The sequence below is a fragment of the Salminus brasiliensis genome, chromosome 6 (genome assembly GCF_030463535.1).
Source record: "Salminus brasiliensis chromosome 6, fSalBra1.hap2, whole genome shotgun sequence".
In the NCBI taxonomy this organism is placed as follows: Eukaryota; Metazoa; Chordata; class Actinopteri; order Characiformes; family Bryconidae; genus Salminus; species Salminus brasiliensis.
Genome location: NC_132883.1, coordinates 9,939,349 through 9,966,086, shown reverse-complemented (window position 1 = coordinate 9,966,086; position 26,738 = coordinate 9,939,349). Strand labels below are relative to the sequence as shown.

General features: G+C 41.4%; 1 protein-coding gene across 4 annotated transcripts in view; it reads left to right on the top strand.

The window, feature by feature from the left end:
• The window catches only part of nphp4 (nephronophthisis 4), a 207,082-nt gene that overhangs the window by 157,935 nt on the left and 22,409 nt on the right, over positions 1 to 26,738 (top strand). For all 4 annotated transcript variants that reach the window (XM_072681571.1, XM_072681570.1, XM_072681573.1 and 1 more), the window contains 5 exons: positions 1,799 to 1,959; positions 8,264 to 8,444; positions 18,621 to 18,755; positions 19,837 to 20,048; positions 21,837 to 22,063. In XM_072681571.1, the coding sequence (XP_072537672.1) occupies positions 1,799 to 1,959; positions 8,264 to 8,444; positions 18,621 to 18,755; positions 19,837 to 20,048; positions 21,837 to 22,063 (916 nt within the window). The remainder of the gene's footprint in view (positions 1 to 1,798; positions 1,960 to 8,263; positions 8,445 to 18,620; positions 18,756 to 19,836; positions 20,049 to 21,836; positions 22,064 to 26,738) is intronic.

Here is a 26,738-nt window from a genome sequence, read left to right as displayed (position 1 = left end):
TTTAAGAGGTTTTACTCATTCTGAGGCTGCATTGCACGCACTGCCTTTTGGAGGTCCATCTACAGATTTCCAGGTCAGGGAGCTGTGAGGGTCATGGTTAAACCTTCAGCTTGTGCCTCTTGAAGTAGTCCATTGTGGATTTTGAGAGCCGTCTTTTTTCCCACCTTACGTTGATGGTATTTACACCCAGCTGGGTCAGCCACAGATCAGTGCGGACAGACAGGGGTGTAACCAAGACGAGTCAGAAGGATGTCGGTGTGGTGGAGGACCTTGTTGACTGTAGAGTGGGCTTTTTAACACTGGTGGATTTGATCCTGCTCGTCACTCACACACAGTCGAAATCTCTCATGTGAGCGCTTACTCGACAAACGTGAGCTGACACACTGTTACAGGGCAAATGCTGCTAGCTTGGCTGCCATGAGTGTATAGTAAGGGGGGGAGGGAGAGAGAAGGGAAGAGGCTTAATAAAAATGACGATGTAAAGTTACAGCTCAATCTGCACAGGTTTATGTGTGATCCAGCCCTGTTTGTGTCCTTGACTGCTTTTGCTGTGAAAGTGCGTTTTACCGTAGCATAAATTCATGTATCAGGATGTATCTGTGAAGCTGTAGACCTTGAAGGGAGTTTATGTTGGGGTGTAATATATGCAAGGCAGTTGCATATATCCCCCTGCTCTGCCCATAAAGGTGTTTAATCAAATACATGTATACTGTAGCGTATATTGAGAGAGTTACTTTTGTCCTGCATGCTTGTGGTGATGAGCACTCAAAAGCATCATAGTATTTTACTAACTCTCTCACTGTCCTCATCCAAAGCTAGACATAGCTTTCTCTCTCTCTCTGTCTCTCTGTCTCTCTCTCTCTCTCTCTCTCTCTCTCTCTCTCTCAGGCTGCGTACATATCTGCCAGCCAGAGCAGATCTATCTTCTAACACTAATCTCAGCTTTTCTGGATCAGGGATTTCACTCAACTCAGAGATTTCAGAATTTATGGAAGTGTTTGTCTCTGAAATGTGGTGTTTTTGTGTTTTTGATTTTTTGGACAGTGAAAGAGAAAGTGCATCTCTGTCTCCACCATTCCTTGCCCCCATATCCTTCCCCCCTCTGCCCTGGTCTGTAGCCAGGCAGTGGTCGCTTAGTCTGTATTTGGTCAGGATGTCCTTCTGCTGAATATCTCTGACAGAGAAGAGATACAGGGCCAGTGTGTAATCTTCTTTTTACCTTTTGAACCCTAGGTTTATTAGTCTGTTATTAATCCTGTTGCAGAAGCTGCTGTGAATTATTTGCTAAGAGCTTAGCGTATTGTGTGGCATCCCACAGGGTTCTATTTTAGGGTCTTTAAAACTGATGTTAATGATGAGAACTGCATTAATGGGGTGAAAAAAAAGAAAGGTTATATAGAAAGTTTTATAGCTGATGGATTTGTGTTGAGGACATTTCTCAGGGTTCAGCTCCTGTGCTTGGAGCATAGGAGCATTTGATGCCTCCATGATTTTAGTGCCATTTTATGAATTTGTAGTGGCAAAGGGAAACGACCTAATTGTACCCTGCATGCATTATTTGGTGTGTGACTTTGCACTTATTACATCAGAATGATCTTTATTTCTGTTTCTCTCCTTCACACCCCCTTCCTCATGCTGTATATCGTCCTGTGCATTTTTATTTTCAATAATATTGTTTTTGAAATTGATTGATTACAAACATTTAACTGTAGTCCTTTTTATAATTAGTGTGTTTGTGTTTGTGTGTGTGTGTGTGTGTGTGTGTGTGTGTGTGTGTGTGTGTATTTATGTGTGGCAGGTTGCCCTGGGCTACAGCTGCAGTACCGTGTTGACCCATCATTCCTGAAGCCAGGGGAGCGGGTGTGGTTCTTGCGCTACCTGGCACTTCATTCTCTGCAGATAGATGTATGGGACAGTGACTCGCTGCTGCTTATTGGTTCTGCTGCTGTGGAACTAAAGGTATGATATTGAACATTAGCTTTTATGATTTTCAAGATGCTCCTCCAAAGGTATTGGCGAAATAAGGCCAGTTCCTCTGTTTTTGCTATACCATAAAGGTTTGGGGATTAAAGACTGATATGAAACTATAGAAAATATTTACGTCCAGAAGTAACTTAGAACGTAGCACTTTAGGTGGCAAACTACACTGTTTTTAGATGAGCAAAAGTATTGGAACAGACTTAAAGTAAGACTGAGCTGCTCTGCATCCCTAGAACTACAGATCCTCACTGAGATCTTGCCATCCCCTTCAAGCACTTACTGGTCACTCCATCTGCAAGAGGCACAAAGCCTTGGTGTGGCTGTGGATGACCAGTTGTGGTTACTGACTCATGTTGCACACCTGACACGGTCATGCAGCTTTCTCCTCTAAAACATCCAGGTGGGAGGCCACCCAGGGGCTCGTTTAGCCTCTCACCATTTCAAGACTTAACAACTGCCACTCCCTCCAGGCTGATTTTCCTATGTGACCCATTAGGCCATGGCCATGTAACTCCACTGCTGCGCTCTCCTCTGGCCTCCTTGAATACATTTCTTTGTAAATTGAAAAAGTTGTGTCATGTAGTATCATATTTCTAAAAAAAAAAAAAAAAGTATTGGGACACCCATATGCATTCATATGGAGTTGGTCCCCCTTGCAGCTCTAACAGCAGGTTTGGAGCTCTGCAGTTATTGAGTCAGCAGAGCGCTGGAGACTATGTGCCTCAGCTTTCAGCGACCCCGCTCTGTAACTTTACGTGTTCTGCTTTGTTGCTGTGGTTCCTAAATGCTTCCACTTTTCAAAAACACCACTCACAGTTGATGGTAGAATATCGTGGAGAGAAGAAATTTCATCAACTGACTGGTGTGGTTGTGGATGATGAGTTGGGGTTCTTGCACACCTGACACAGTCATGCAGCTTTCGCCTCTAAAACATCTGGGTGGGAGGCCACGCGGGGCTTGTTTAGCCTCTCATCATTTTAAGACTTAACAGTTGCTGTGGTTTCTAAATGCTTCCACTTTTCAATAATACCACTCACAGCTGGTGGTGGAATATCTTGGAGGCATTTTTCCAACTGACTTGTTGCAGTGGTGGCATCCTATTACAGTACCACTCTGGAGTTCAGTGAACTCTTTAGAGCCACCCATTCTTTCAGACCACCCATTGTTCTGATTTCAGTCACAAATCAGCTTTTACCAAAGCTGCTGCTGTTGTGTTTTGTCAGAAGTACAGCTCAGGACCTCACCAACATCACAACACAACACCACAAGCATATCTAGTGCAAAATAGGCGATCCCTGTCCTGTATGTTTGAGAAATGCTACCTAATACTGCCTGTGACAAGCAGCACTTATGACTTCCTACCGAACTTCTCTCTAGTCTAGTTGCACCTCACACCACAAGCACCCTACACAGCATTAAAAGCTGAGGATAATCAAGTGCCTGAGACTCTCTCATTCTCAACTTGACGTACCCATGGTAGGTGTTAAACTGTCCAGACCGCTTTGTACTTGCGAGTCCCTCACCGCTATGAATGTTTTATGTCTGATCTTTGTCCAGGTGAGCTGGGACAGCGATCTACTGCAGAATTTATGAGCTGTGAATTTGAGAGCTTTTGGGTAATGGTTTTAAACAGTTCTAGCTCTCAGATAGCTTTCCCAGACTTTCGGCTGTGACTACCCCGCTTGGCCGCTTGCCCAGTGCTGCTGTTCTTTTCCGGAGTCATCTGTTAAACACCAGATGCTGAATAAAGGTTAAAAAATACCAGATACAAAAACAAAAACGCGAGCAGAGACCTCTGCGTCCACATCATCGGACTGATGGTGCAGAACAGCCATGCTGACCTTTTCCCCAATCACAGAGGAGCAGATCGGGCTGCTGATAAATCCACAGCCGCTTGTCATCAGATTGTGGCATTTGTCAACCGGTTGTGGCACACACATGGGCTTTGTTTGTTGTGTTTGCTTTTGTGTGTTTGTTTGTTGTTTGTTTGTGTTCAGAAGTGTCTAGTCAACAGCCAGATGGAGTTCATGGGGTCCCGGTCTAACTCTGGCATGTTCTGATCATGTGTAAACACCCTCAGAAGAGAGTTTTTATCATGCATCAGTCTAATTTTCAGCCCCAGGACTGTTTGTTCAAGAGAAAATCGCAAGCTTGACAAGACGTTGTGAAGACCTACGTCCTGAGGAGCTACCTTGTGCCTACACACCATCAGAAACTAGATGCACTTTGTTTACAGTTACTGTAGCTTAACTCAGCTTAACACAGTTTTTCAGCCCCATTATAAAACATCAGATGAAGAACATTGAAATGGCGAGAACATGCACAAATGCCTGTCTCACAAAGATATGAGGAACATCTACACATTCATGATGCATCTAAGAATGTATTATTTTTCCTACACATAGCCTGGGGTGTCCTACGGTGGCCCCTTCCAGTTGATGGGCGAGGTAGAGTTGGGCTGACAAATTATGCAGCAACAGATGGGCCACAGTCAGTAATTATAACTCTATTAAGTGAATCTATATGGTAGGTGTTCCTCATAAAATGATCGTGAGAGGTACACAACAGCTCCCAGATAGCAAATGAGTCATGGCCCATTTCTGGCCCACACTTCCATTTTAATCTGGCCCACATACAGCTGTGGAATGACAGCAGTGACTGCTGGGTGTCGGAACTCAGCCACGGCCATCTACAGTTTGGCCAGTTGTGGCCCAAAATAGAAATGCTGTTCAAACATTTCACATGGTAGACAGCATGTGAGGCACATGTGGCCCAGAGTTCAAATGCCATGACAAGCCTCAAATTTAGCTGCTACAGCCTGGGCAGTGGCCCACAATACACTTTCCATTGCTTTAATTGACCCACAGTACACACGTTTGCCATTGCCATAACACACACTTGGCTGCATTTGGCTGTTATCTGGGCTATTGTCAAACTGAGGTTTTCTCTGGCTGAATGGACATATATGTACAGCACATCTGATATTTAGTTGAATGTCCATTAGCAAGTTACATCTTGACCAGATACTTTTGCCAACAAGCTTTTGGCAGAACTCTAGTTTGAACACTCTTCTTGGCAGAATTGGCAGAGTTCAGTTAATTTGTTGGCTTAGACCCCACTTTTAGACAGTCCTACTTTAGGTTGGCCATTGCAAAAGCTTAACATTAGCCTGCTTTATCCATTCCACAACCACTGGTCACTGTCATGTTGGAACACCCATTTGTGACCAAGTTTCAACCGTCCAGCTGATGGTTTGAGGTTATGAGAAACAATATGAGAATTCTGAGGTATCCCTCCTAATTTATTATTCCATCCATGTTATGCACTGTGCAAATTACCTTGCAGCATTACAGCCTCAGAGCAACATGCTACCACCCCCATGCTTAGCATGGAAGTTAAGAACCTGAACCTGAACTTTCAGCACCACTGCATTAATAATCTAAGTAAATGTAAGTATAATTTTGACCCTGTGAGGGTTGCAGAATGCTTTTTGTTTATTTGTCTTGGGTTTTTTTTTTAATTATTTTATTAAAGATCTATTTTGTACAGAGCAAGAAAAGTTAAAAAAAAAATGATTGAAAACCCAACTGGGGGGCGTCTAATTTTGAGAATCCAATGTTAAAATAGGCAGTAAATATCTAGGTACCATAAACCAACAACCCACTGTGCAAGCCAGTGCTGTCGTTATGATTCTCAAAGAGGAGCACTTATCTGAATGCCAGTCATGCAGGCCTGTCTCTCACCGCTGTCCACTGTAGGAGGCCAGCCTCGTAAGATAGCTATGAATTATGTCAGACAGTGGAAGAGACAGGAACATGTCAATCATTGTGGAAGATCATTTTGAAGTATGGGTTGTAGACATCTGCAATGAATTTGTCTGACTGAATCACTGAAGTCACGTAGCTCGCTGTGAGCGGTTTCGGTACAATTCCGTTGTCATCAGTACGATGCTGGATTTAATTAGCATGTAGCTGTAAGGTAACGGGTGCTTTTGACGAGTTGAGTTTGCAGATGGGTTTCGGTTATGTTTAAGGATTTGTAATAGCTGTCTTGTTGGGGTGGAGATAAAACAAACCCAGCAGGCTGATCTCACTGTCTCAGAGGCTGAGTTAGAAACCACAGCACTGTTTTCATCAGTTAGTCGGCAGGAAAAGGCGTAGTGTTTCAGTTCTCATGACTGACTATTGTAAGGTGAATCAGTCTCTTGATCAGATCTGATCAAACTAGTCTGTTCTGTACATGACGTACACTCTTAAGAATAAAGATGCACCATAGGGTTATTTGAACGATGCCATAAAGAATCACATTTGGTTCCATAGAGAACCATGTCAGGGATATCAGGGTGAAAAATTGGTAAAGAACCTCTACATCAACTGAAGGGTCTTTAGCCCCATTGTACATGTTTCTCACATGCACATATCACTTTAATAATAATAATGATGATAATAGCTAGAAAAGTGAAAAAGTCAGGCAGTTGCTAGGCTGTTCCTATGTGGTTGCTATGGTATTTCAGGTGGTTTCTATGGTGTTGCTACATGGTTGCTTTGGGGTTAATTGGTGGTTGCTAGGTGGTTGGTATGATGTTGCAGAGTGCTTGCTATGGTATTCTGGGTGGTTGGTATGATGTTGCAGAGTGCTTGCTATGGTATCCCGGGTGGTTGGTATGATGTTGCAGAGTGATTGCTATGGTATCCCGGGTGGTTGGTATGATGTTGCAGAGTGATTGCTATGGTATTCTGGGTGGTTGGTATGGTGTTGCAGAGTGCTTGCTATGGTATTCTGGGTGGTTGGTATGATGTTGCAGAGTGATTGCTATGGTATTCTGGGTGGTTGGTATGATGTTGCAGAGTGATTGCTATGGTATTCTGGGTGGTTGGTATGATGTTGCAGAGTGCTTGCTATGGTATTTTGGGTGGTTGGTATGATGTTGCAGAGTGCTTGCTATGGTATTCTGGGTGGTTGGTATGATGTTGCAGAGTGCTGGCTATGGTATCCCGGTTGGTTGGTATGATGTTGCAGAGTGCTTGCTATGGTATCCCGGGTGGTTGGTATGATGTTGCAGAGTGCTTGCTATGGTATCCCGGGTGGTTGGTATGATGTTGCAGAGTGAGTACCATGTACCAAGTGTACCATGTGTACGATTAAAAAAAAAAAATGTATACAAATGCAAGTTACACAACCAGACCCAACATTTTGGAGTTTGAACGTTGTTGATATCTTAAATTGCGGACTAAATCATGAAGTGTGCAACCATGATGATAATAACTGCAGAAAATGGTTGGCATTAGCTGATAGCTGACACTTATGATATAATATTAAAGAATATTTTATGTAAACCAATGGTTGAAAACCTGTACATTTAGAGACCATTTTCCAAATTACTCCATGGAAAACACCAAAGGCTTTACAGAGGAATATTTTGCATATAATAGTTAGTGCTGAATAGTGGAGAATTTCCCCACTGTGGGACTAATAAAGGATTATCTTATCTTATCTTATATGTGGAAGTTCGTGAAACATCCAGGAAAAATCCTGGAAAATGTTTTCCTGAAACGGTTATGATTAAGCACACTTTACAGCCACTGCACAGCAGCTCTACAGAATTCAACCCCTACATTTAACCCATATGTGGCAGTGAACACACACACAATCACACTAGTGATCAGGGCAGTGAGGACACACAGCCATGTGCAACCACCTGGGGAACCTAACACCTTTGCTCAGGAGCACCTCAGCCGTGGATGCCTGTCCTAGGGATCTAAACAGCAACCTTCCAGTCCCAAGCCCACTTTTTTTTTGTTTTACCCCTGAGGCCATGGCTGCCCACCAATGAGTGGGAACTCTGTAAATGTGTTTGTCATAGTTATGCTAACTATGCAATTTCATTGAAATTGGGCTCGCTCTCTCGCATTCTCTCTCTTGCTCTCTATTCTTTTTTTCTTTAGCTTTACATTATCAGCCCACGGACCGCTTAGCCTAGCTAGTATTTGGTTTTCCCCTTTGGTATACAGTAGCTGTACATACCGCACTCACTTCAGCTGTAGAAGGATTTGTTAATTAGCTGATTAGTTGGACGATTAGGTGTGTTAAAGCAGCGAAAACACAAATATGCAAGGAGCCAGTAATACTCTGATATGCCTAATTACATTGCACCTGACTGTGGGTTGAATGTTTTTGGTAGTGCTCACCTGCCGGCACAATGTGCTACACTATGAGCACAATGCCAATATCATCAGTGTGAAGACGTTGGAGAGTCTTAAAATGCTGTTATGTCTGTGTGCAGCATATGTTGCGGCAGGGTCGATCTGCAGTCCAGGTGAGTCATGAACTGGAGGTCATTACCACAGATTACCTGCAGGACACCAGCCTGGTCAGTGAGCATGCTGGCAGACACGGGGCCATCCCTGCCATCAGCGTCTACACCACCGTCAAAGGCAGGCTGCATGTACGACTTGGCAACATGGGTAAGCAACATGTTATTTCTGCTGTTTTCATTCCTTCTATTGTTCATATCTTCATATTTTAAGTATTCATAACAGTAATAACAGCAGACTGGAGACAGTTTTCAGCTGAAGTGGAAGCATATTCCATGGACAACATAAACTTGAAAAAAAATGGGCTCTTGGGTAGTGCAGTGGTCTAAGCATTAAATTACTTGCATATTGAAAATGCACTAGGCACTGCACTGATATGGGAATTGTGGACGGATGCAGATATCCAGTATTTTCTTGTAAATGCTGCAGATGCTGACACCCATACTAAAAATTTAGAAATTGAGAGTACAGTTTAATATTAAAGAGAAATATTACATGAATTTCTGTTGGGGTACAAATGCAGGAAAATGAATTAAATGCAGATACTGTAGATCTGCTCTTCCTGATTACACTAAATACATGAATGAATATCAGCTTCCCAATATATTAGTGAAATCAAAACATTTATTTAGTGCTCAAAAAAGCAATCTTATATGATTGTCATCATGCATGTTCAGTCCTGATCAGTTTAGTCTGAACCGAGTAGCAATTTCTTTAAAAGGTAAAGGCAAAAAGATAAATGTGCATGTATTTGTGTTCTCCACATTTTGACCCATCTGTAATGGTGAAAACACACACACACAGAGTGGTTGGAAGCCAACTCCAGCACCCGGGGAGCAGAGAAGGTGAAGGGCCTTGCTCAAGGGCCCAGCAGTGGCAGCTTGCAGAGCCCGGGTATCGAACCCACAAACCCTGTCATCAATAGCCCGGCGCTGCCCCAATGAGACGTTTAATGAGATATTATGTGCTTTGATTTGGATGTCTGTAGTGTTTGTATATTAGCATTGGGGTTAGCCTCCACCCGGTTCTGCGCTCTTCAGTGCTGATAAAAAAAAACAAGAAAGATGTCTGGTTCTCCCGCTGGTAAAACAGGGCATTTCATTTTCATACAGTTTCAGAAATGGTTTCTATTTATATTTTCATATAATTGTAATAGCTCCATAATGCAGACGCTAAACACATTTTATTTAATTTCTTAGAAGGCTCCCCAGTGCTGCCAGCTGGACTGTAATGTATATTATTAGCACCTTTAGGCCACCAGGTGTTGATCTAGATACCCTGTATATAAATAAAGACTCAGAACTAATCCATTTAAATATGCTTGGATCAGGCATGATTGACATTCCTACTTCTAGTTACTTATTGCTTATACTGTGCCTAATGTTCAGCATCAGCTTCCCTTGCCAGTAAATAAGGGGTTATATTAAAGTGAGGCTCAATAAGAAGATATATGATCATGGTATGTTATTTGAGTTGTAGTCATGTTACTGGTAAATATTTGACCATGTTAACCCCTTAATCCATACAGGCCAGAGTACCCCAGCCAGACTAATATAAACATCTGCCACACCGGTGCTTGATGTACCATTCTTCCTGGTCTTAAGGGTTTAACATATTTCAGAGTTGCATAGTAGCAACTAATAACTCACAATACTTCATAAATAAGGCTTAAGACTAATAACAAGACACACTGAGAGTTGCACTCCTGTCACTGGGACAAAGAGTCAACCATGACCGAATAATAAGTAAATAAGTAGGTCATCGGCTGGCTTTAACCCTGCCAACAAACAATATATGACAGGAATGGCATATAACATGATGTGAAATTTGATGGACATGCTCAATTAAGAGCTCACTGTGAGCTTATTAAAATGGACTGTTCAAGTGAACAGCGTAATGAAGCTCTTTGTATAAACGCTGTCCGGAGAGAAAACCTGATCCTGTGTGTAGTGTTTGGCGTGAATGAGGCCCATGTGTCAAGGTCTCGCTGTGATGTTGACAGCCTGGTGCAAGGACACAAATGCACAATAAATCATTGTAGTTTGAAGGTTGATGTTAAAAGGTCTACACATGAGATTTGTAACTTTGAAAGACATTAAGAAGTCATAACAAACAGGTTGGAATCATTACAGGTGCCACCGAGCGACTTTTACAGACATATGCAGCAGCGACGTTCCACAGCATTTCCACTGGAGGCTCAGTAAAGGCGAACAAGTTGCACCTCCAAGAGTTTGGATTGTCCTCCGCTATCCAAAGGAGGGCGGAACTTATGCTACATACGAGTCCACTTTCTGTTTATCTTCTAACACACAATTATAAAATGTCTGGCTTGTAAAACCAACCCAACTGAACGGTCAGATACCAATCAGCTTGTCTCTCTGTCTCCAGCTCTTCGCTCCCACAATCAATTAACTCCTCCAAAATTCATGAATCAGGAGAGCTCAGGGCTTCTTTGTGCCATCTCTTTATCCGGGATTAATGCCTTTGTCCATCCTATTTGTTTCCTAATGAGGAATGGTCATTAGGCTGTTTGAGCACGAGATCCGGAATTTATCTGCTCAAAGACTGATGGAGATTTTTATCGCCGTGACGACGCACGTCCCAGACTCCTCGAGGTCAAGGCTAAAGCAATTACCAGAAAAAGGGCCGAACGCGGCGTCAGAAGATTAAAAGAAAGAAAAGTGAAAGGAAGAAGTAGGCCTGTTGTCCATGGGTACATGTCAACATAATCTTATCACCTCATGCTAAGGGTCTGCTTTTTCCGGTGTATTAATGTGTTAATCAGTGCCTTAATTACGTCCAATCAAGTTTTGATTGGGTGAAATGGTCTAAGCATCTCCTGCTGTGTGGTGATGCTCTTTTCTGAATATTTAACTGTTCCCCAGTTTTTGACTTGCGTCAGATGGATGGCTGATGAATCGTTCTGTTCGGGAATTAATGAGGTTCTGCTTTAATTGGCCCCATGCTGATCGGCATATTGCCGTTTGTGAAAACGAAACGAGTGGAAAAAAAACCTAATCAAATCCTCTTTAATTAATTTCATCTTGAAGCCAACAGGCAAGCGAATAATTAAACAACGGCGAAATCCTTCGAAAAGGAAATGGATGACTTAATTAAGGAAGAATGGAATAAACAAATGCGTTGTGGCCGGATTTGGAGAGTTGTACAGTTTAATGAGCTATCGCGGCAGCAACAGGCTGGTTCACCTGCGGTCGGCACAGGCACGCTCTCTTTCTGCAAAGAGGAGTCGAATGCAGGCAGATGGAGGGAATGAAGATTAGGATTTCTTACTTCTTGCCTGCCTTTGGCTCCTCCAGCGCTCGGCTGCAGACGCTTGATAAGCGGGGCGAACTCTAAGCTGGAAGAGTTGAGAGGGAACTAGCAATAGAGAGAGAGAGATTGAGATTGAAGGAAAGCTTGTATGTAAAATCACATTTGCGCAGTAATTATTCCTGCAACGTGCCCTATCTCTGCTTTGACAGGAAGAATTACAGAACAATGGTGTACATTTGGAGTGAAGGCGATGTGGAATTCTCAGTCTCTGCAGAAAACAATGCTATATTTGTAAGATAAGGAACAAGCGTGCCTCCTTAAAGGACCCGACTTTGCCCTGTCTTTTAGATGCAATATTGACACATGAACCGTAGAATCGGATGGTATTTAATTTATGGGTCTATCTATAGATTTTTTTTTCAACAGCTTTATTTCTTCAGGTTCATTCAATGCAGTTGAATTTAACTCCAGTAAATAGTGGTACAGTAAAACGAATGACTGGAGCAGAGACAATAAATAGAAATGCTAGTAAAAAGACAAGGGCACTGTGGGCGTAGACAGTGAGTACGAAAAGTGTGTAAACAGTAGTGCAGGTTGGAAGGCAGAGGCAGAATTAGTTTTTTTCTACAGCAAAGGTGTTGTAGTATACATTTGCAAGAAAAAGTAAATGAATTACTTGAAATTGCCTTTCTGCATCCCGAGGGGAAATTACCCAGGAACTACTGCATCCCTAAAAGTGGACGTCCTGTTAATATCACTCTAAGACCCAAAGGTAACACCTACCAACGACTCTACAAACTACAAAAAAAACTTTGTTCACATGTGTTTGAAGCACCCTGAAGAATGTGTGTAAGTGTTAATGATGTAATGATCGATGTTCCACAGTGCTTCTGGGAAAGGTGGAACTATTTTAGTACAAATGCACAGCGCTGTGTTTGAAGGAAAAAGATCATTGCACATTAAAACCTCATCTTAACTGTGAAGAATGGTGGTGGGGGCATCATAGTTTTGGGGCTAGGGGGCCTGGACTCATTGTGATCATTGAGGAAAGAATGAATGTTTTAAAACACTTTACTGGGGAATATTAGGGCAGCAGTCCATGACGTCAAGCTGAAGAGATGTTGGGTAATGCAACAGGACAGTGACCCAAAGTGCACAACTGAAAGTCCTGATTTTAACCCTATCAAGATGCTGTGGCATGGCCCGAAGAGGGCTGTTCATGCAAGGCATCCCTGAAATAGTGATTAAAAGGAACACATTTGCAGGGATGAAAAGTCCAAAACTCTTCCACAAAGTTGGACAAATTGTATTTGCAGCTACGGAACAATTGCTGCTGGAGGATCATTGTGGATGTTCACTGCAGAAATTCAAGTGCTTCCAAAGGGTTTGCTCATTTATTATTGCACATGTATACCAATGGGCACTCATTAGTGGTACAAGTTAATTGGGTCAGGTGTGCAAATTATTAACTATCATAAAACTAATATTCAATGTTCAAACCCTATTTGAGTGTTTCAGAGAGTCAGTGTAAGTTCTTACTGTAATGTGCTTTAGCACACTCTAAATTCTGTACCAGTAAGACTGTGTTAAATAATGATCTGTTGTAATTTAAGATTTATATAAGTGATCTGCTGTTAATAAGCAAAGATGCAGGCTATTCCAGTATGTCAGTCTGGCAAACTGCCACTTCTAGGAATGACCTACAAACAGCGCATAAGCATATCCACAACAGTTTTTCAGTTATGCATTTAATTTTTACAGATATTCATCATCACCATACCAGCTTGCACCTAATCAATATTTTTAGATTTCATTCAAAACACTGAGATAGAAAACTGTCTAACCTTGAGAAATGTTTTATTTGCCGGCTGCATCTAAATGAGCGATACCAGCCAAGCCGCATTACGTGATGTACCAGCACTTGGATATTTGATTGGACTGATTCAGCACCGACTCTTACTAAAGACTTCCACTACTCACACAGACTCCAACCCAGGATGCTTCTGCCTATGCTGTTTTTTTGAAGCTTGTTCAGCTCAGACTTTAACTTAAGCTTCTTTCGCTCTTACAGAATACGCTGAAGCTGCTTCTTCAGGTTGTCCTAGTTAGTATAGTGGACAGTAGCTCTGCCTGTCACGCAGAGGACTGAAGTTTGATTGCCTGACAGGCAGTTTTAGTATAAGTGGGGCAGTGGTGCCTCTGTGGTTAGAGTGCTGGGTCATTAATCACAAGGTTGTGGGTTCTATACCCAGGTCCACCAAGCTGCCACTATCTGCTCCAGGGGTGCTGTAGTACAGCTGAGCCTGCACTCTGACCCTGGCTTTCTAAGATGAAATATGGAGATATGCAAAGAGAACTTAATGATAATAAAGGTATATTTTAGGCCTTAATAACCATAGACTGGATAGTTTTTGTTGTTGTTGTTATTATTATTAGTATTATTATTAGTAGTAGTAGTAGTAGTAATAAAGCTAAGCATGTGACTGATTATATCAGTACACCAGTGCATAACAGTGGATAGTTGTGGAGGTAACTTTTATAACCATCTTTTCATAAGGGGTGCTGACCAGAGAATAGTTATAGTCCTGATCTTGGTCTTCCCCCACCTTTCTTCCTCCAGCTTTGAGGGAGTTTTTCTTGCAACTTAAAAAAAGTATAGATAGATATGCATTTTGGAATGAAATGGCCTGGTCATGGCCCGAGTCCTGACCTTAACCCTATTAAGATGCTGTGGCATGACCTGAAGTGGGCTGTTCATGAAAGTCATCCCTAAAATAGTGATTAAAAGGAACACATTTGCAGGGATGAAAAGTCCAAAACTCTTCCACAAATTGTATTTGCAGCTACAGGACGATTGCTGCTAAATGGAGGATCAAGAAGTTCAAGAGTTTACTTACTTTTTCTAGCCTGCACTGTGAATGTTCACTCAATTCAGCAATTCAGGTACTTCCAAAGGGTTTGCTAATGTATTATTGCACATGTATATCAATGAGCAGTCATTAGTGGTACAAGTGGGTCAGGTGTGCAAATTAGTAATAATATCATAAAATGTTCTATTAACAAAGTGTACAGTGCCTAATATTCAATGTTCAAACCTTATTTGAGTGTTTCAGAGAGTCAGTGTGAGTTCTTACTGAAATGTGCTTTAGCACACTCAAAATTCTGTGCTAGTAGGACTGTGTTAAATAATGATCTGTTGTAATTTGAGATTTATATAAGTGATCTGCTGTTAATAAGCAAAGATGCAGGCTGTTGTGGCATTCAACTGTGGCATTCAACTGCCACTTTTAGGAATGACCTACAAACACCTTCATAACCATCTTTTAGTAAATCATAAGGGGGTGCTGACCAGAGGAGAATAGGTACCCCCTTTGGTGAGTCTTGATCTTAGTCTTTCAGCTTTGAGAGTGTTTTTCTTCCAGCTTTGAGGGAGTTCTTCCTCCCTGCCCTTTGACTTCTCACTCATGGTTACATGCTTTATTCCTTTGGTTTCTTTTTTTGTCCTATTTCTGGATTTTAAAGCTTCTTTGCAACATCAGGTGGTAAGAAGCACTATGCAAATGCATTTGACTTGACATGACATGACACTGCACTGTACTCAGGAATCAATGCTCTGCACAGAAGTGCCACACGTACAAGGTTAAAGACCGACAGTTGTCCTCCTTCATGTTTTCTATAAGCACAAATAATGTCCTTATTCAATAAAACCACTTTTAAACATACAAATTAAATGTTGCAGTCGGCCTATATTAGTGACATCTGTCAGATATCTGTATTAAATTGCCTTTTTAAATAGAGGTTATGTCGAACAGAACATTGAGGGGTCATCATGGATGGAATTGCCTTTTCCTTTGCATGACTTATTGATGTGAAACATAAAAAATGTATTGTATTTGAATGGAAAAGGCAAAGGACAACCATTTGAGCTTTGAGTCGCCGGTAATCTTTTTTTACTATTTTTTTTTTCTTTCCGGGCCGGTGATATTGAATATGTGCTTGGCAAGAACTATCCGGAATCTCATAAAAGACTTATGCGCTGCAGATGTAATTATTACACAACATGGGAGTTACATTGGACACATAATTTTCCCTTTCAAAGCATTTCATTATTAGATTTTTCTAACCTCCGGGAGGAAATAACACCGATAGCAAGCATGCACGCCCTGCTGCTGATATTGAAGATGGATGGAAGTTGCATGTTTAATTTGAAAAAGGGCAAGAGACAGTTTTGCATGGTTCGTTGTGTGATGTGGATGCGTTCTGTGGCAAGGCCTTTTACTGAAACTCCTCGTGAAATAAGCGAACATTTGCCGCAGCCTCAGGCTCAAAGCAATTTTGTGCAATGTTTCAGCTGGACATAAAACATGCAGTGCTTTGTTCTCAATTCCCCATCATCTATCAGGTTGGAAACACACTGGTAGGGGCTGTAGAGTAGTGCAGCCAGCTAAGAGGATTGCATACTGTTGGTAAAACCTGTGTTTGAATCACAGAAATGTCACAGCTGTCTGCAGCCAGGGGTCACAGAGTGCACATCTGACCCAGATTTTTTTTATTTCTGGGTGGGAAGGACCTACACCTGGCAACCCTACAGCAGTCTGCTAAGCTTCATTGTGTAAAGTTGACTGGAGGACAAATTTAATGATACTTTGATGTAACCATACATCAGCCAGACTGAGCATGACTGAGATCTAGTCCTCTGACAGCACTATAGCTGGCTCTAAAGAAATTTGTCTTACTGAAGTGGAGTATTATTGGATAATACTTCACTTGTTCCGAAAATGAATCTTCACAGGCTAGACAAGATAACACTGCAGTAGAGGAAACCAGTGAGATGTGTCAGTCTGGTTTTCCGTGATTGAGACTAATTACTAGCCCTCCTGCGCAATTCTGTTATTTTGCTTTCTGCTTGACAGCTCAGTTGTGCTTGTTCATGGCACATATATGTCCCTAACATAAACACACTTTACTTTTAAAGGACTCGCATGTGCATGTTATAGAAAATACTTACCTAAGACTTCTAACAGTGTACAGTTGCATAGACATAATTATGCATGGGGTAGGGGCTCTTCTAGAATTGCTCTCTTCTTAATGTGGAATGGGGGTCCTAAAACTGGGTTCCGGTTTACATCAGTATACCCCTGACCAATCTCAAGGCTAACATAACTCTGCCTAGTCTTTAAGTCTGAGCAACCTGGTGAGCTAAAGCCCTGTGTGCTTGTCGTCCCTCACGTCTGATGCCCGTCGCCTCTCTGCTTTATTGCAGAGCATCGTATCCCCAGCATCGTATCCGGGGAGAAGCAGAGAGGCGATAGGTGCTAAACGGGAGGGACGACGGTGAGAGCTACTACCCCACGTTCCCTTGCGTCCCTCCCGTTCAGCACCTATCGCCTCTCCACTTCTCCCCGGAAGTGTTTTATCATAGTTCTGCTTTGTGTTTTCTATTTAAACTTTGCTGAACACTTCACTTAACACCCAAGCTTAGTTTTCAAGTATCAAAATGTGTTCTCAAGGATTGGGATGCAGGCCTCGTACACTGCAATAGCTGTACCATTTAAGGTGGAGCAGAAAAGTTATTAATGTAACATAGTTTCGATATTAAATGGGTAATCAGCAAGTCTAAAAATGATTTTTTTTCATTAATTTACTTATATTACATATACATGATATACATATATTCATCTCAGATAAAAATGACAAGCAAATTCCCCGTAAATTTATATTTAAGAATATTTCATATGGGAAACTAGTTTGTGTTTTTGTTTTGCTTTTTTGTGTGTTTTTTTTTTGTTTGTTTGTTTTTTTTTTTTTATAAGATCCTAGTTACGCCAAAGATTGAATAGAATAGGTTTCTGATCGAGGAGCACTTTTGAAAGTGGCTCAAATCTGATTTCACACAGCTGAAAAAAAAAAATAATCTGATGTTTCACCCTTGAGCATAGCCTAAGTTCAGTATAGACAGAGTCTGACAGTTAGCTCTCTTTATGATAGATGAAAGATGTGGTGATTGGCTCACATGAATGATGACTGGCTTGCCTACATCCTCCCAGATCATATGGTCTTGTACAATAAGGCAGATTTGGAACTGACAGTAGCTTACTTAAACAGAAAGCAGGACACGGTGCTGGACTGCTCTGACAGGCTGCAGCCTGAGGAGGTTGTTGAAAATGTGCACATGCAGGCCTACGTGTTCCACCACTGCTGGTTTCTATAGAAGCTAATCAATCAAAAGCAGCGTGCCAGGAACTGCCTCCCCTCAGTCTGACCCTGCTCTGCTTATGTGCTCTAATTACAGTCCTCACCTAGTTGTAATCATACACAATACACCAACCAGCTGTTTATGTTGGTGTTAACCCCATGGGTGTTGGGGATTAATGCAGCTAATGCTGTCATTTAGAGCCAGCAGCCTCTTGAGAGACAGCAACAGAGAGAGACATGAAAGTAGAGCTGGACCTGTGAACAGGTTTGAAGCACAGTGTAAAGGTCACCAGCTGAGTGGTCAGCTGCTGTTAGAGGACCGCTGATTCTGTGGCCTTTTATAAAGCAGAAATGGGGTTTGTGCTATCCGTGTCATTGGCACACTTGTATTATGGTTATTTTCCATCACACGCTGATTCGCTTTCCTTTTGAGCACTAAATACCCTCCAAAGCTTCAATCAATACACCTTTCACAGTCACAGTCAGTACGTAAACGGGTAGTTTGATCAGGATAACAATACAGGCGACATTAGCACGGCTTTCTGCCAGGGTGTGACACAAAAGAGTCCTAGACTCAGGCATAGAAGCAGTGTGAATGAACTAGCCTCTAGTTTTAATGGCTCTGTGGGCTTCAATGGCTCTGCCCTTGAAGAGGGTGCTTGTTTTAACAGTGAACGGCGAGACAGTTTTCAGGTTATTATTTAAACCGAGAAGCCAATGAGAGATAAGTAGGTTTAGTCTATTCAATTAATCTAAAATTTTATTAATTCAGACTGTTGTGTGAAGTGCTTGGTAGTCCAAGAATCCAGTCAGATGGACTAGACCCAAAGCAAACTGAATTAACCTTATGTTTACCAGGTGGTGCGGTGCAGAAAGGCCTGAGCTCATCTCCTCTCCTGCCTCCGTCTCGCTCTCACATCGTCCAGCCCAGCCAGGCTCCTGCAAGCTTCAGAGGAGGGAGTCTGTCCTCAAACATGGTCCTCAATCTCAATGGTACTGAATTTCCCCCCTACAGTATGACCCTTTCATGTAGTAGAGGTATCAGTAGTGGTAGCCATAGGGAATCATTAGACTACATTAGTCTTGGACAGGATGGAGCACTATAAAGCTATGCACTCTTATACACAAAGCTACTACAAAAGGTTCTTTGAGCACAAGGCACATCTCTATTGCAAAAAGGGTTCTTTATGGGACCAAAAGTGATTCTTCTGTGACATGGGGCTTTTTTTTACTTCACTCATGCAGCTTCAGGAGGAATATCTCCTTCCTACGAAATATGTCCAGGTGTCCAGGATTATATAGGGAAGTAATAGACACCCAACTATGATAGTATGATATCATCTTCCCAGTACAGATGATAGGCCCAAACTAGACATCAGTGGGGACACAATGCCCTCTTTATGATATGTTGCACACTACTCACACACTCGGTGTGGATGAAATTAATTCATTTTAAGAAGTTAGAACTTGAGGTTAATAAAAGTATTATTCAAATCCAAATGCCCCCAGTTTGTGTCGAACATAAGCTGGTGTAGTGTGGTGAGTAGGGGTGGGCAATATCATAACTTGTTATCAAATAATGATAGATGTGTTATTGTAATACACAATATGCTTTTCTGAGTAAATTGTTAATATCATCAGTACATGAAGAACACTGACCAACTGCATTTTTTTTTTTGCAGAGTGTGTAATTAGTCCTGTAAAACTGAATGGTTTTGAAAGAAAAAAAATAATAAAAATCACTGCACTTATTATGGGAGAGTTTGGACAGATGGACAGAAGTTTTCTACAGCTAGTTGTGAATTTGTATAAAATATTGCAATAAATATATGTCCTGAAATTGTTTTTAAATATAGTGATATGACATTTTTACCATATTGCACAGCCCTAATAGTGGGTAACAACACAGCTCTCCACATGGCAGACACAAGTTTAATACCCTGCTTTGGTTAAGACTAAAAAATAATAAGTTTCCATCACAATCAGAAGTTCATAATGAAATTTTCACACAATATAGAGAACAATAAAGTTACAGTGTTTATACTGTGTGTCTGTGTCTGTGTATGCATTGCAGCACAGAACACAAAGCGTGCCCAGAGGTTGCCAGAGAGTGACGGCGAGCTGGCCGGCCTCCTGCAGAGTCGAAGGAGAGAAGTGGGCGGGGTTCTGCTGCAAGGCCAGAGCGAGACGGAAGAAGTGCGGCAGCGGAAGATTGACAGGATGGCAGCTGTCCGTCAGCGCGAGGAGAACGCCACACCCACCATGCAAGAGAAAAGCAGCTCCATGGTGAGAGTCTATATTGTGGCAATGAACTGACATCCTTTTAAAGCAATACTTTGGCAAAACTCGTTTAACTAGACCAAGTTCATGAGCCAAGACATGAAATCTTATTAGATTTTCACTACTTTAGCAAAGCTGCCGTCCCAGATCATTGCACACGTAAAAGAAATGGCATCACAATGCTAAATAACTTTTTCTGGCAGTTAGTGACATACTGTTATTATTAAAAAATTGACAAAAAGTATGTCGCTCAGCCAAACACAGCCTTGAATGATCTTTTCCTTTTTTTTAGTTAAATAGAACAAAAGATGATGGTATTCTCATTTAATGAAGAAGCCAACTCAACAGGAACTGTGCTTTGGCTGATCATATTCATCTTAGGACAAAAATCCAGTATGTATTCATACTTATATCTCAAAACATCTCTACAAAGTCTCTTCAGCTGGGCACACAGTGCCTCGAAACCGATCTGGGCTGCACACACAAAAAAAATACAAAAATACATAACTCTCTCACTGCCTCTCTATCCTCAAATCCACACTTCACTCTGCCCTGACCTAAAATCCGATTTTATTGTAGTGATAGGATGGAGTCTCAAGTGTACTAGTTTGATCTGTAGATTTGCATTAAGACGGTTCTTTTACATTTTTTATCCACATTTGATTGTGTTCTCTTGCCCAGTGTGGCTGGTGAAATGGATTATTTATTTAATTATTTATGATTATTTATTATATTATGATTTTTTTTTTTTTTTTTTTTACATATATAATATGTATAATACTACATATATATACACATCACCCACAAGAGAGTTGCATGTGAACGAGACATGGTGTCAATAAGGTGTCCAGAGCCAGCCTACTCCAAATGAAAGTAGGCAGCCTAATCCAAAGTTTCTTTTCAAATATTACAATTATTATTAGAATATTCTTGCTTTTTATATACAACTCAAGTCACAAGTCATACTATAGTCATATTATGCGTACCTCCACTAAAAACAATGGTTTTACTTTTTTGGTAGCAAATTTTAATTAGAATAAAACGTGACCTCCTCTACTTGAAAACGTAAAAGTAGATCCAGAATGCAGATCTTCAGCAGAATTATTCAAACTGAATGTCAGTGGCGTTAAAAATTGAATGTACTTCCTAAACTGGCTTTACATGATGAAGCTTTCATGCAAGTAGCTGCAGGTTACAAGCTGTGTTGAGACGTAATTTCCCATGCATTTTTAAAATTCATTCAAGTGGTACACTGAGCATGACTTAATGACTGAGTTAATATAACGATTACCATCCACAGAACTATACTGTAGAGCCTGCATTGTCTCAGATGGTAATACAGTATATTACTGTATATATTCAGAATGATTTTATTACATTTTAATTTTTAAAATGTATCCAAACTACACTTTGTCACTTCATATTCCATATTACACTCTGAAGGAGGGCAGATCTCATGTACCAGAGTTTCAGTGTTTCATTTGCATGAGCCCTAGCATTCTTCACCAGGCTAAAAATCATATAATCTTTGCATATGTGTGTGTGTGTTGTTAATTAGCTGCTGATGTTCTCTTTGCATGTCCTATAATTGGCCTGTAACAGTCTGTTCCATTGTGCACATTTTTAAACTAACCATAGATTAGAATGCTTGTACAAAGGGAATGGTTTAAAAATGGGATGCAATGGGGAAAAGAAATCACGAGGCACGTGAAAGGAAATCATTTGCATACATCAATTATCGGCCCATGGCTTTTGTTTGCTGATTCTCTTGCTCTAATCTCTTCTACCCCCCAGAGGAGGAAGGAGGATCGTGCGCAGCACTCTCAGGACCTGCGTCTGATTGAGGCGTATCGAGAGCGCTGTAAAGCAGAGGGCATTACTAACATGCTGACCAAGGCCATCACCACAAACCACACGCTCTATGCCACGCTCGGGACCGCTGAGTTCTTCGAGTTTGTGCTCAAGAACCCTTTCAATGTTCCACAAACGGTCACCATTGAGTGTGACGACCCGGAGCTCAGGTGGGATTTTACACACACATAAACATGTTCACAACACACACTCATGCATACAATTATTCCGGACCATGTCAGTCACACACAAGCAGTTAAAGCACCATCCTGTGAAGGTTTTATCTGCAGTCACAGTACAGGCAGGCAGCTCCCAGTGTAGCTCCAAAACTGGCTTTACATGATGAAACTTTCATGCAAGTGGTTGCAGGTCACGTGAAACATCATGTCCAAGCATTTTGAGAGATACAGTCAAGCTCACAATTATTAATATCCGTGCCAAATTGTGATTGTAGTGATTTTTTTTTATGTAACCAGTAGGTTTCTTCTGGCTGGAAGTGACATAAGCAAGTGACAAAAAGCAGAAATGCATTGCACTAAAACGTTAATGATCATTTGTTATCATTATTATGTTTTTATGTTACATTTTTAGTAGAAATGCCTTGTCCAAAGTTATTCGTACCCCTTGAAAATGTTGCAAGTGCAAAGTTCTATACTATTCCAAATGATCATGGACATTTCCACCCTGTTCTAGAGTTGATCATGTTCTGATCAACTATAAATTGAGAACAGCTAATGCAGTAGACCTCTAGTCAGTTGCTAGTCAATTGCAAGTCATGGAGCCTAGTTCAGTAAGGACCTTCAGCTGCACATTATGGCTGCTCTAAAGAACGGGGAAAGGCTATAAAGCCATATCCAAGTGTTTTTAAATGCCTGTGGTCACAAAAAGTACAAGGAGTTCCTCACTGTGAAAATCTCGAAGGCCATGGTAGGATGTCAAAAGTGACCCATGCTCTGTACAGTAGTACAAGAGGCCAAGAAGAATCCAGAGATCACCACCAAGGCCATCCTGATAAACCTGAGCAATTCTGATGCAGACTTTTCAGTGGACACTGCACAAGGCTGATTTCCATGGATGCTGACCAAGAAGGAGTTCACTTTTATAAAACAGCACAGAGAAGCTCGCCTAGCCTTTGCAAAAGCTCAGCTGGACAAACAGGAAATCATTTGGATCGGATTAACATTTTTCTGTGGCTTTTGTTTGGTAAGATAAAGGATAGGTATTGAAGAACCCCAGTTCAAATGGGTATCCGCAGTTTTGGGCTTAACTCTATTTGATGTCATTTAAAAATTGTTCAGTGGTTTCTAGTGAGTATTTTACATATATTGTATCAATCTGGCTACAATCATCTGGGATGTAAGGGAAAATAAAAATATCCCCGCTACATAGGACACCATAGACTACAGCAGGCTAACACAGCAAAGCTAACATTGGCACCAGCAGCCCTTCAACCGCATCTTTCAAGTTCATACAGTGAAACTTTCATTCAACTTTCAGTTTCTTGAAACTTGTATGAAATTTCATTCGGGTTGTATAACTCACAGCAGTTATCAGAAACAAGTTTCATCAAACGCCCAATTAAGATGCCAGTAACGCGTCACATAACTATGTCAAACATTATCATTTCAAGTCATTGATGAAGACCAGCCAATTTCTCCAGTGTGCAAAGATCATGCTTATGTGATGGGACAAGCTATCAGCCTTCCAGCTCTGATGTTAGTCACTAGATCAGCGCTAAAGACTGTGAGAGGTGCTCAGTGGGCTGAAAACAGCTAGCAGGATTAATGACTCCTGAGTTAAGAGGCGGTTGAATGAGCAGTAATCAGATCATACTGTAATGCAGAGGGGTAGGTACAACGTCAGAAATCTGCAGCCCCTTTGTCTAAGCGTTGGGGTGATGAGAGACCCTCATCACTTTCCCCATGTGTTTCAGGCTGCTCATTAATGTTCATGGAACTGTAGCTGCACAAGCCCTTTGATTTAGAGCACACACATGTTAGAAATTATCTTCAGGCCCCAGTGTGGATCTCCATGAGAAGGGGAAGGATGGGGGCAGAAAATGTAGTGGAGTCATTCTCCTGGCCTTCAATTATGGATGCACTAGTTCACATTTTATAGTGCATTATAGCATGCCACGTTTGGCTTGTAGGCTACACTGAGGCCAGACAGTAATGTTCAAGCTCCCCAAACAGATATTAAATCATTAAATCATTGTTTATACCCCAGGCCACATATCATAAATGACTTTGATTGGTGGATTACCTGTGTCTTGATATTCTCAGGGCTGATTAATAATCAGTTTGGCAGCGCTGCTAAGTGGTTAAACACATTATAGAGACCGAGCTAAGGCTAGCACTGATAAACAGTATTGCTCGGATGGAGATGAGACTACATATTCAGCTCAGATAAAAGGGTTGGGGCGATTTAGTTGAAATGTGGCTTGGCTTGATAAAATTGAACAAATATTGACTGTGTGCTGAAGTGAAGGCTGAACCTGTTTGGAGTTGGGTCCCTGACTGCATTACAGTCCAAATAAGGTTAGACTCAAAAAGGTAGGGTAGAAAATGTTGACACAGGAGATCCGCAAGAACTTTGCAATAGGAGAGATGGTTGTATCCATTGTGATCCATGCAATTACCAGCAGGAAAACCAGGATTTAAAAAACAAATAAGTAAAAAAGGGGACCCTAAAACAAGGCTTATTAAATCATGTCATCTTGATCTCAGTATCAAACCATGGTTTTATTATTATTCTGTTTTCACACTAGCATTTTTCCCCCAGCTCCAAAGACATGGCACTATGTGTTGGGTTGCATGGTTAATTTCGTCATGTGTCTTTTTTAACCTATTACATGCATGGCTAAAAAGCTACTCCTATGAGAGCAGCTCCTTGTTTGCAGGTGTTTCTGCACAGTGAAATCTTGTGACTTTAGAAATCACTGTTCTCGGCTGCTTGATGGTTTGTATCCAAGGTAAATAGGGAGAAGTAATAAACTGATGAGCCTAGGTTCATATGGAAAGTCTTCTGTGTGAAAGCAAGATAATGATAAAGATAATGAGCCCCTCCCCAAATTGAGCCCAGAACCGTTCTAGGAGCAGACTTGTGTACTTTCTATAGTGACTGTGTAAATTGTATAATTTTACAAAAGTTGACATGGTTTAAGAGAGGTTTTAATGACATGAGCCATATTGAAAAAGTATTAAACCTTGGATACTTTGTGCAACCTTCCAGATTGTAGACAGATACAAGAATGGGCTGGGTCAGAGCTTTTCCAGTGCTGGCAGGTCAACAAGCGTGCAAAACAGGAATCAGTATGTCAGAGCAGTGACCATAGAAATGGACATAGGTTAGCAGCACTTGAAATAGGGGTGAGAGGAAGAGCTCTCATGGTGTGCCTGAAATATTAGTTCAGCAATTTGAGCCTGATATAGATGGCAAGTCATACTCTAATAATAGAATTCAGTGTTGAAGGACATCTGAACGCCTACAAGAAGCCAACCCTTCCTGTCTCAGATTACCAAGCACACAAAAATGTATTGTTTTATGATCAATATTAGTCATTTGAATATGTTTAGTATGTAATGTGGTGAATTGCAAGGTGTTCCTACTCGGAGAAGACTAGCAAGCTAAATCAGTAATTAGTAGTAAATCACGAAAACCACAAGAATATCCATTAACATTTATGGAGTGTTAAGTGTGAACGGTCAACCCTCAACTGTAAACGACAATTGGACCTAGGTTTTAGTCAAAACACAGTCAGAAGCTGAGGACAAAAGCCCACCTCTACAACAATGCTAATATCTGATAGCCCCTCTATAGGATTCTAGTAGTAGGTTAGTGCTAAGCTAACAGCAACTCTGCCATTGGTTTCTACTTTTAACAGCTGACTAAAACCTGGTTAGGCTACCGCTTGTATTCACAGCCAGTGACGCATCTAGTATATCCAGAGGACCCAGACTTCTGCTTTTCTGCATGTAATTGGTCCCAGCCTCTATACATCAGAACATGATTGGTTGATTGCACTGTCACTTTCTAATGATGTTGGTGTGATATTAGGCCTTCAGTTCTGCTTGTGAAGTCCCAACCAATGAGCATCAGGTATGCAATTGTCTAAACATAGAAATGTCCAAAAGTTGAAATAGTGTACTTGCTTTGAGAGCAGAACCAAAAGATGGTGTAACATATTCACGCTTACCTCAGACCTGTGGCGCTTGAGGAAGACACCCCAGGGTCCTGCCACACTGTCTGTAATGCGGGTGAGAGACCTTATCCAGAAGCTGCACTGTTCCTGTGGGAAGCCATCAACACCTGCAGATCTGTCATGTCACTCTGTTTTGCGCAGTACAGCGTCTGTAGCCTCTGATGTTAGCTGTGTGTGAATGTGTGCTTTGCAACATCTGATATTGGTGTACTACAGTATATACACACAACTTTGACACAAGCTTCAAAAGGCCTTATATCTAGATCCACTTTCTCTGATTCTCGTTGGGCCTCTGTCTGTGGAGAGATCAAATTCCTAACCTGTTGAAATGCTGTATTTTAGATGGATGAGAGTGAAGCTGTCTCAACCAACCCCATCAGTTCCTTTACTATTTCTGAACCGTGCAGTATCCTATTGTCACTTTCCAATCTTCTCCTCTTTGGGAGTTTGTGCAAGTCTGAGAATTACACGCTGCCTTTAGTGCTGGGTATTATGGAACAGAATGCGATAAAACACGTCGAGACTCAATTTCCAGTGCGCGTCCCATGCATGCAAGCCACAGTTTCGAAAACCTACTGTTCTGTTTGATCATCTATTGAGAATATTCACTTTACAATAGCCTGAGGTGCAGCCTTTGATGTCTA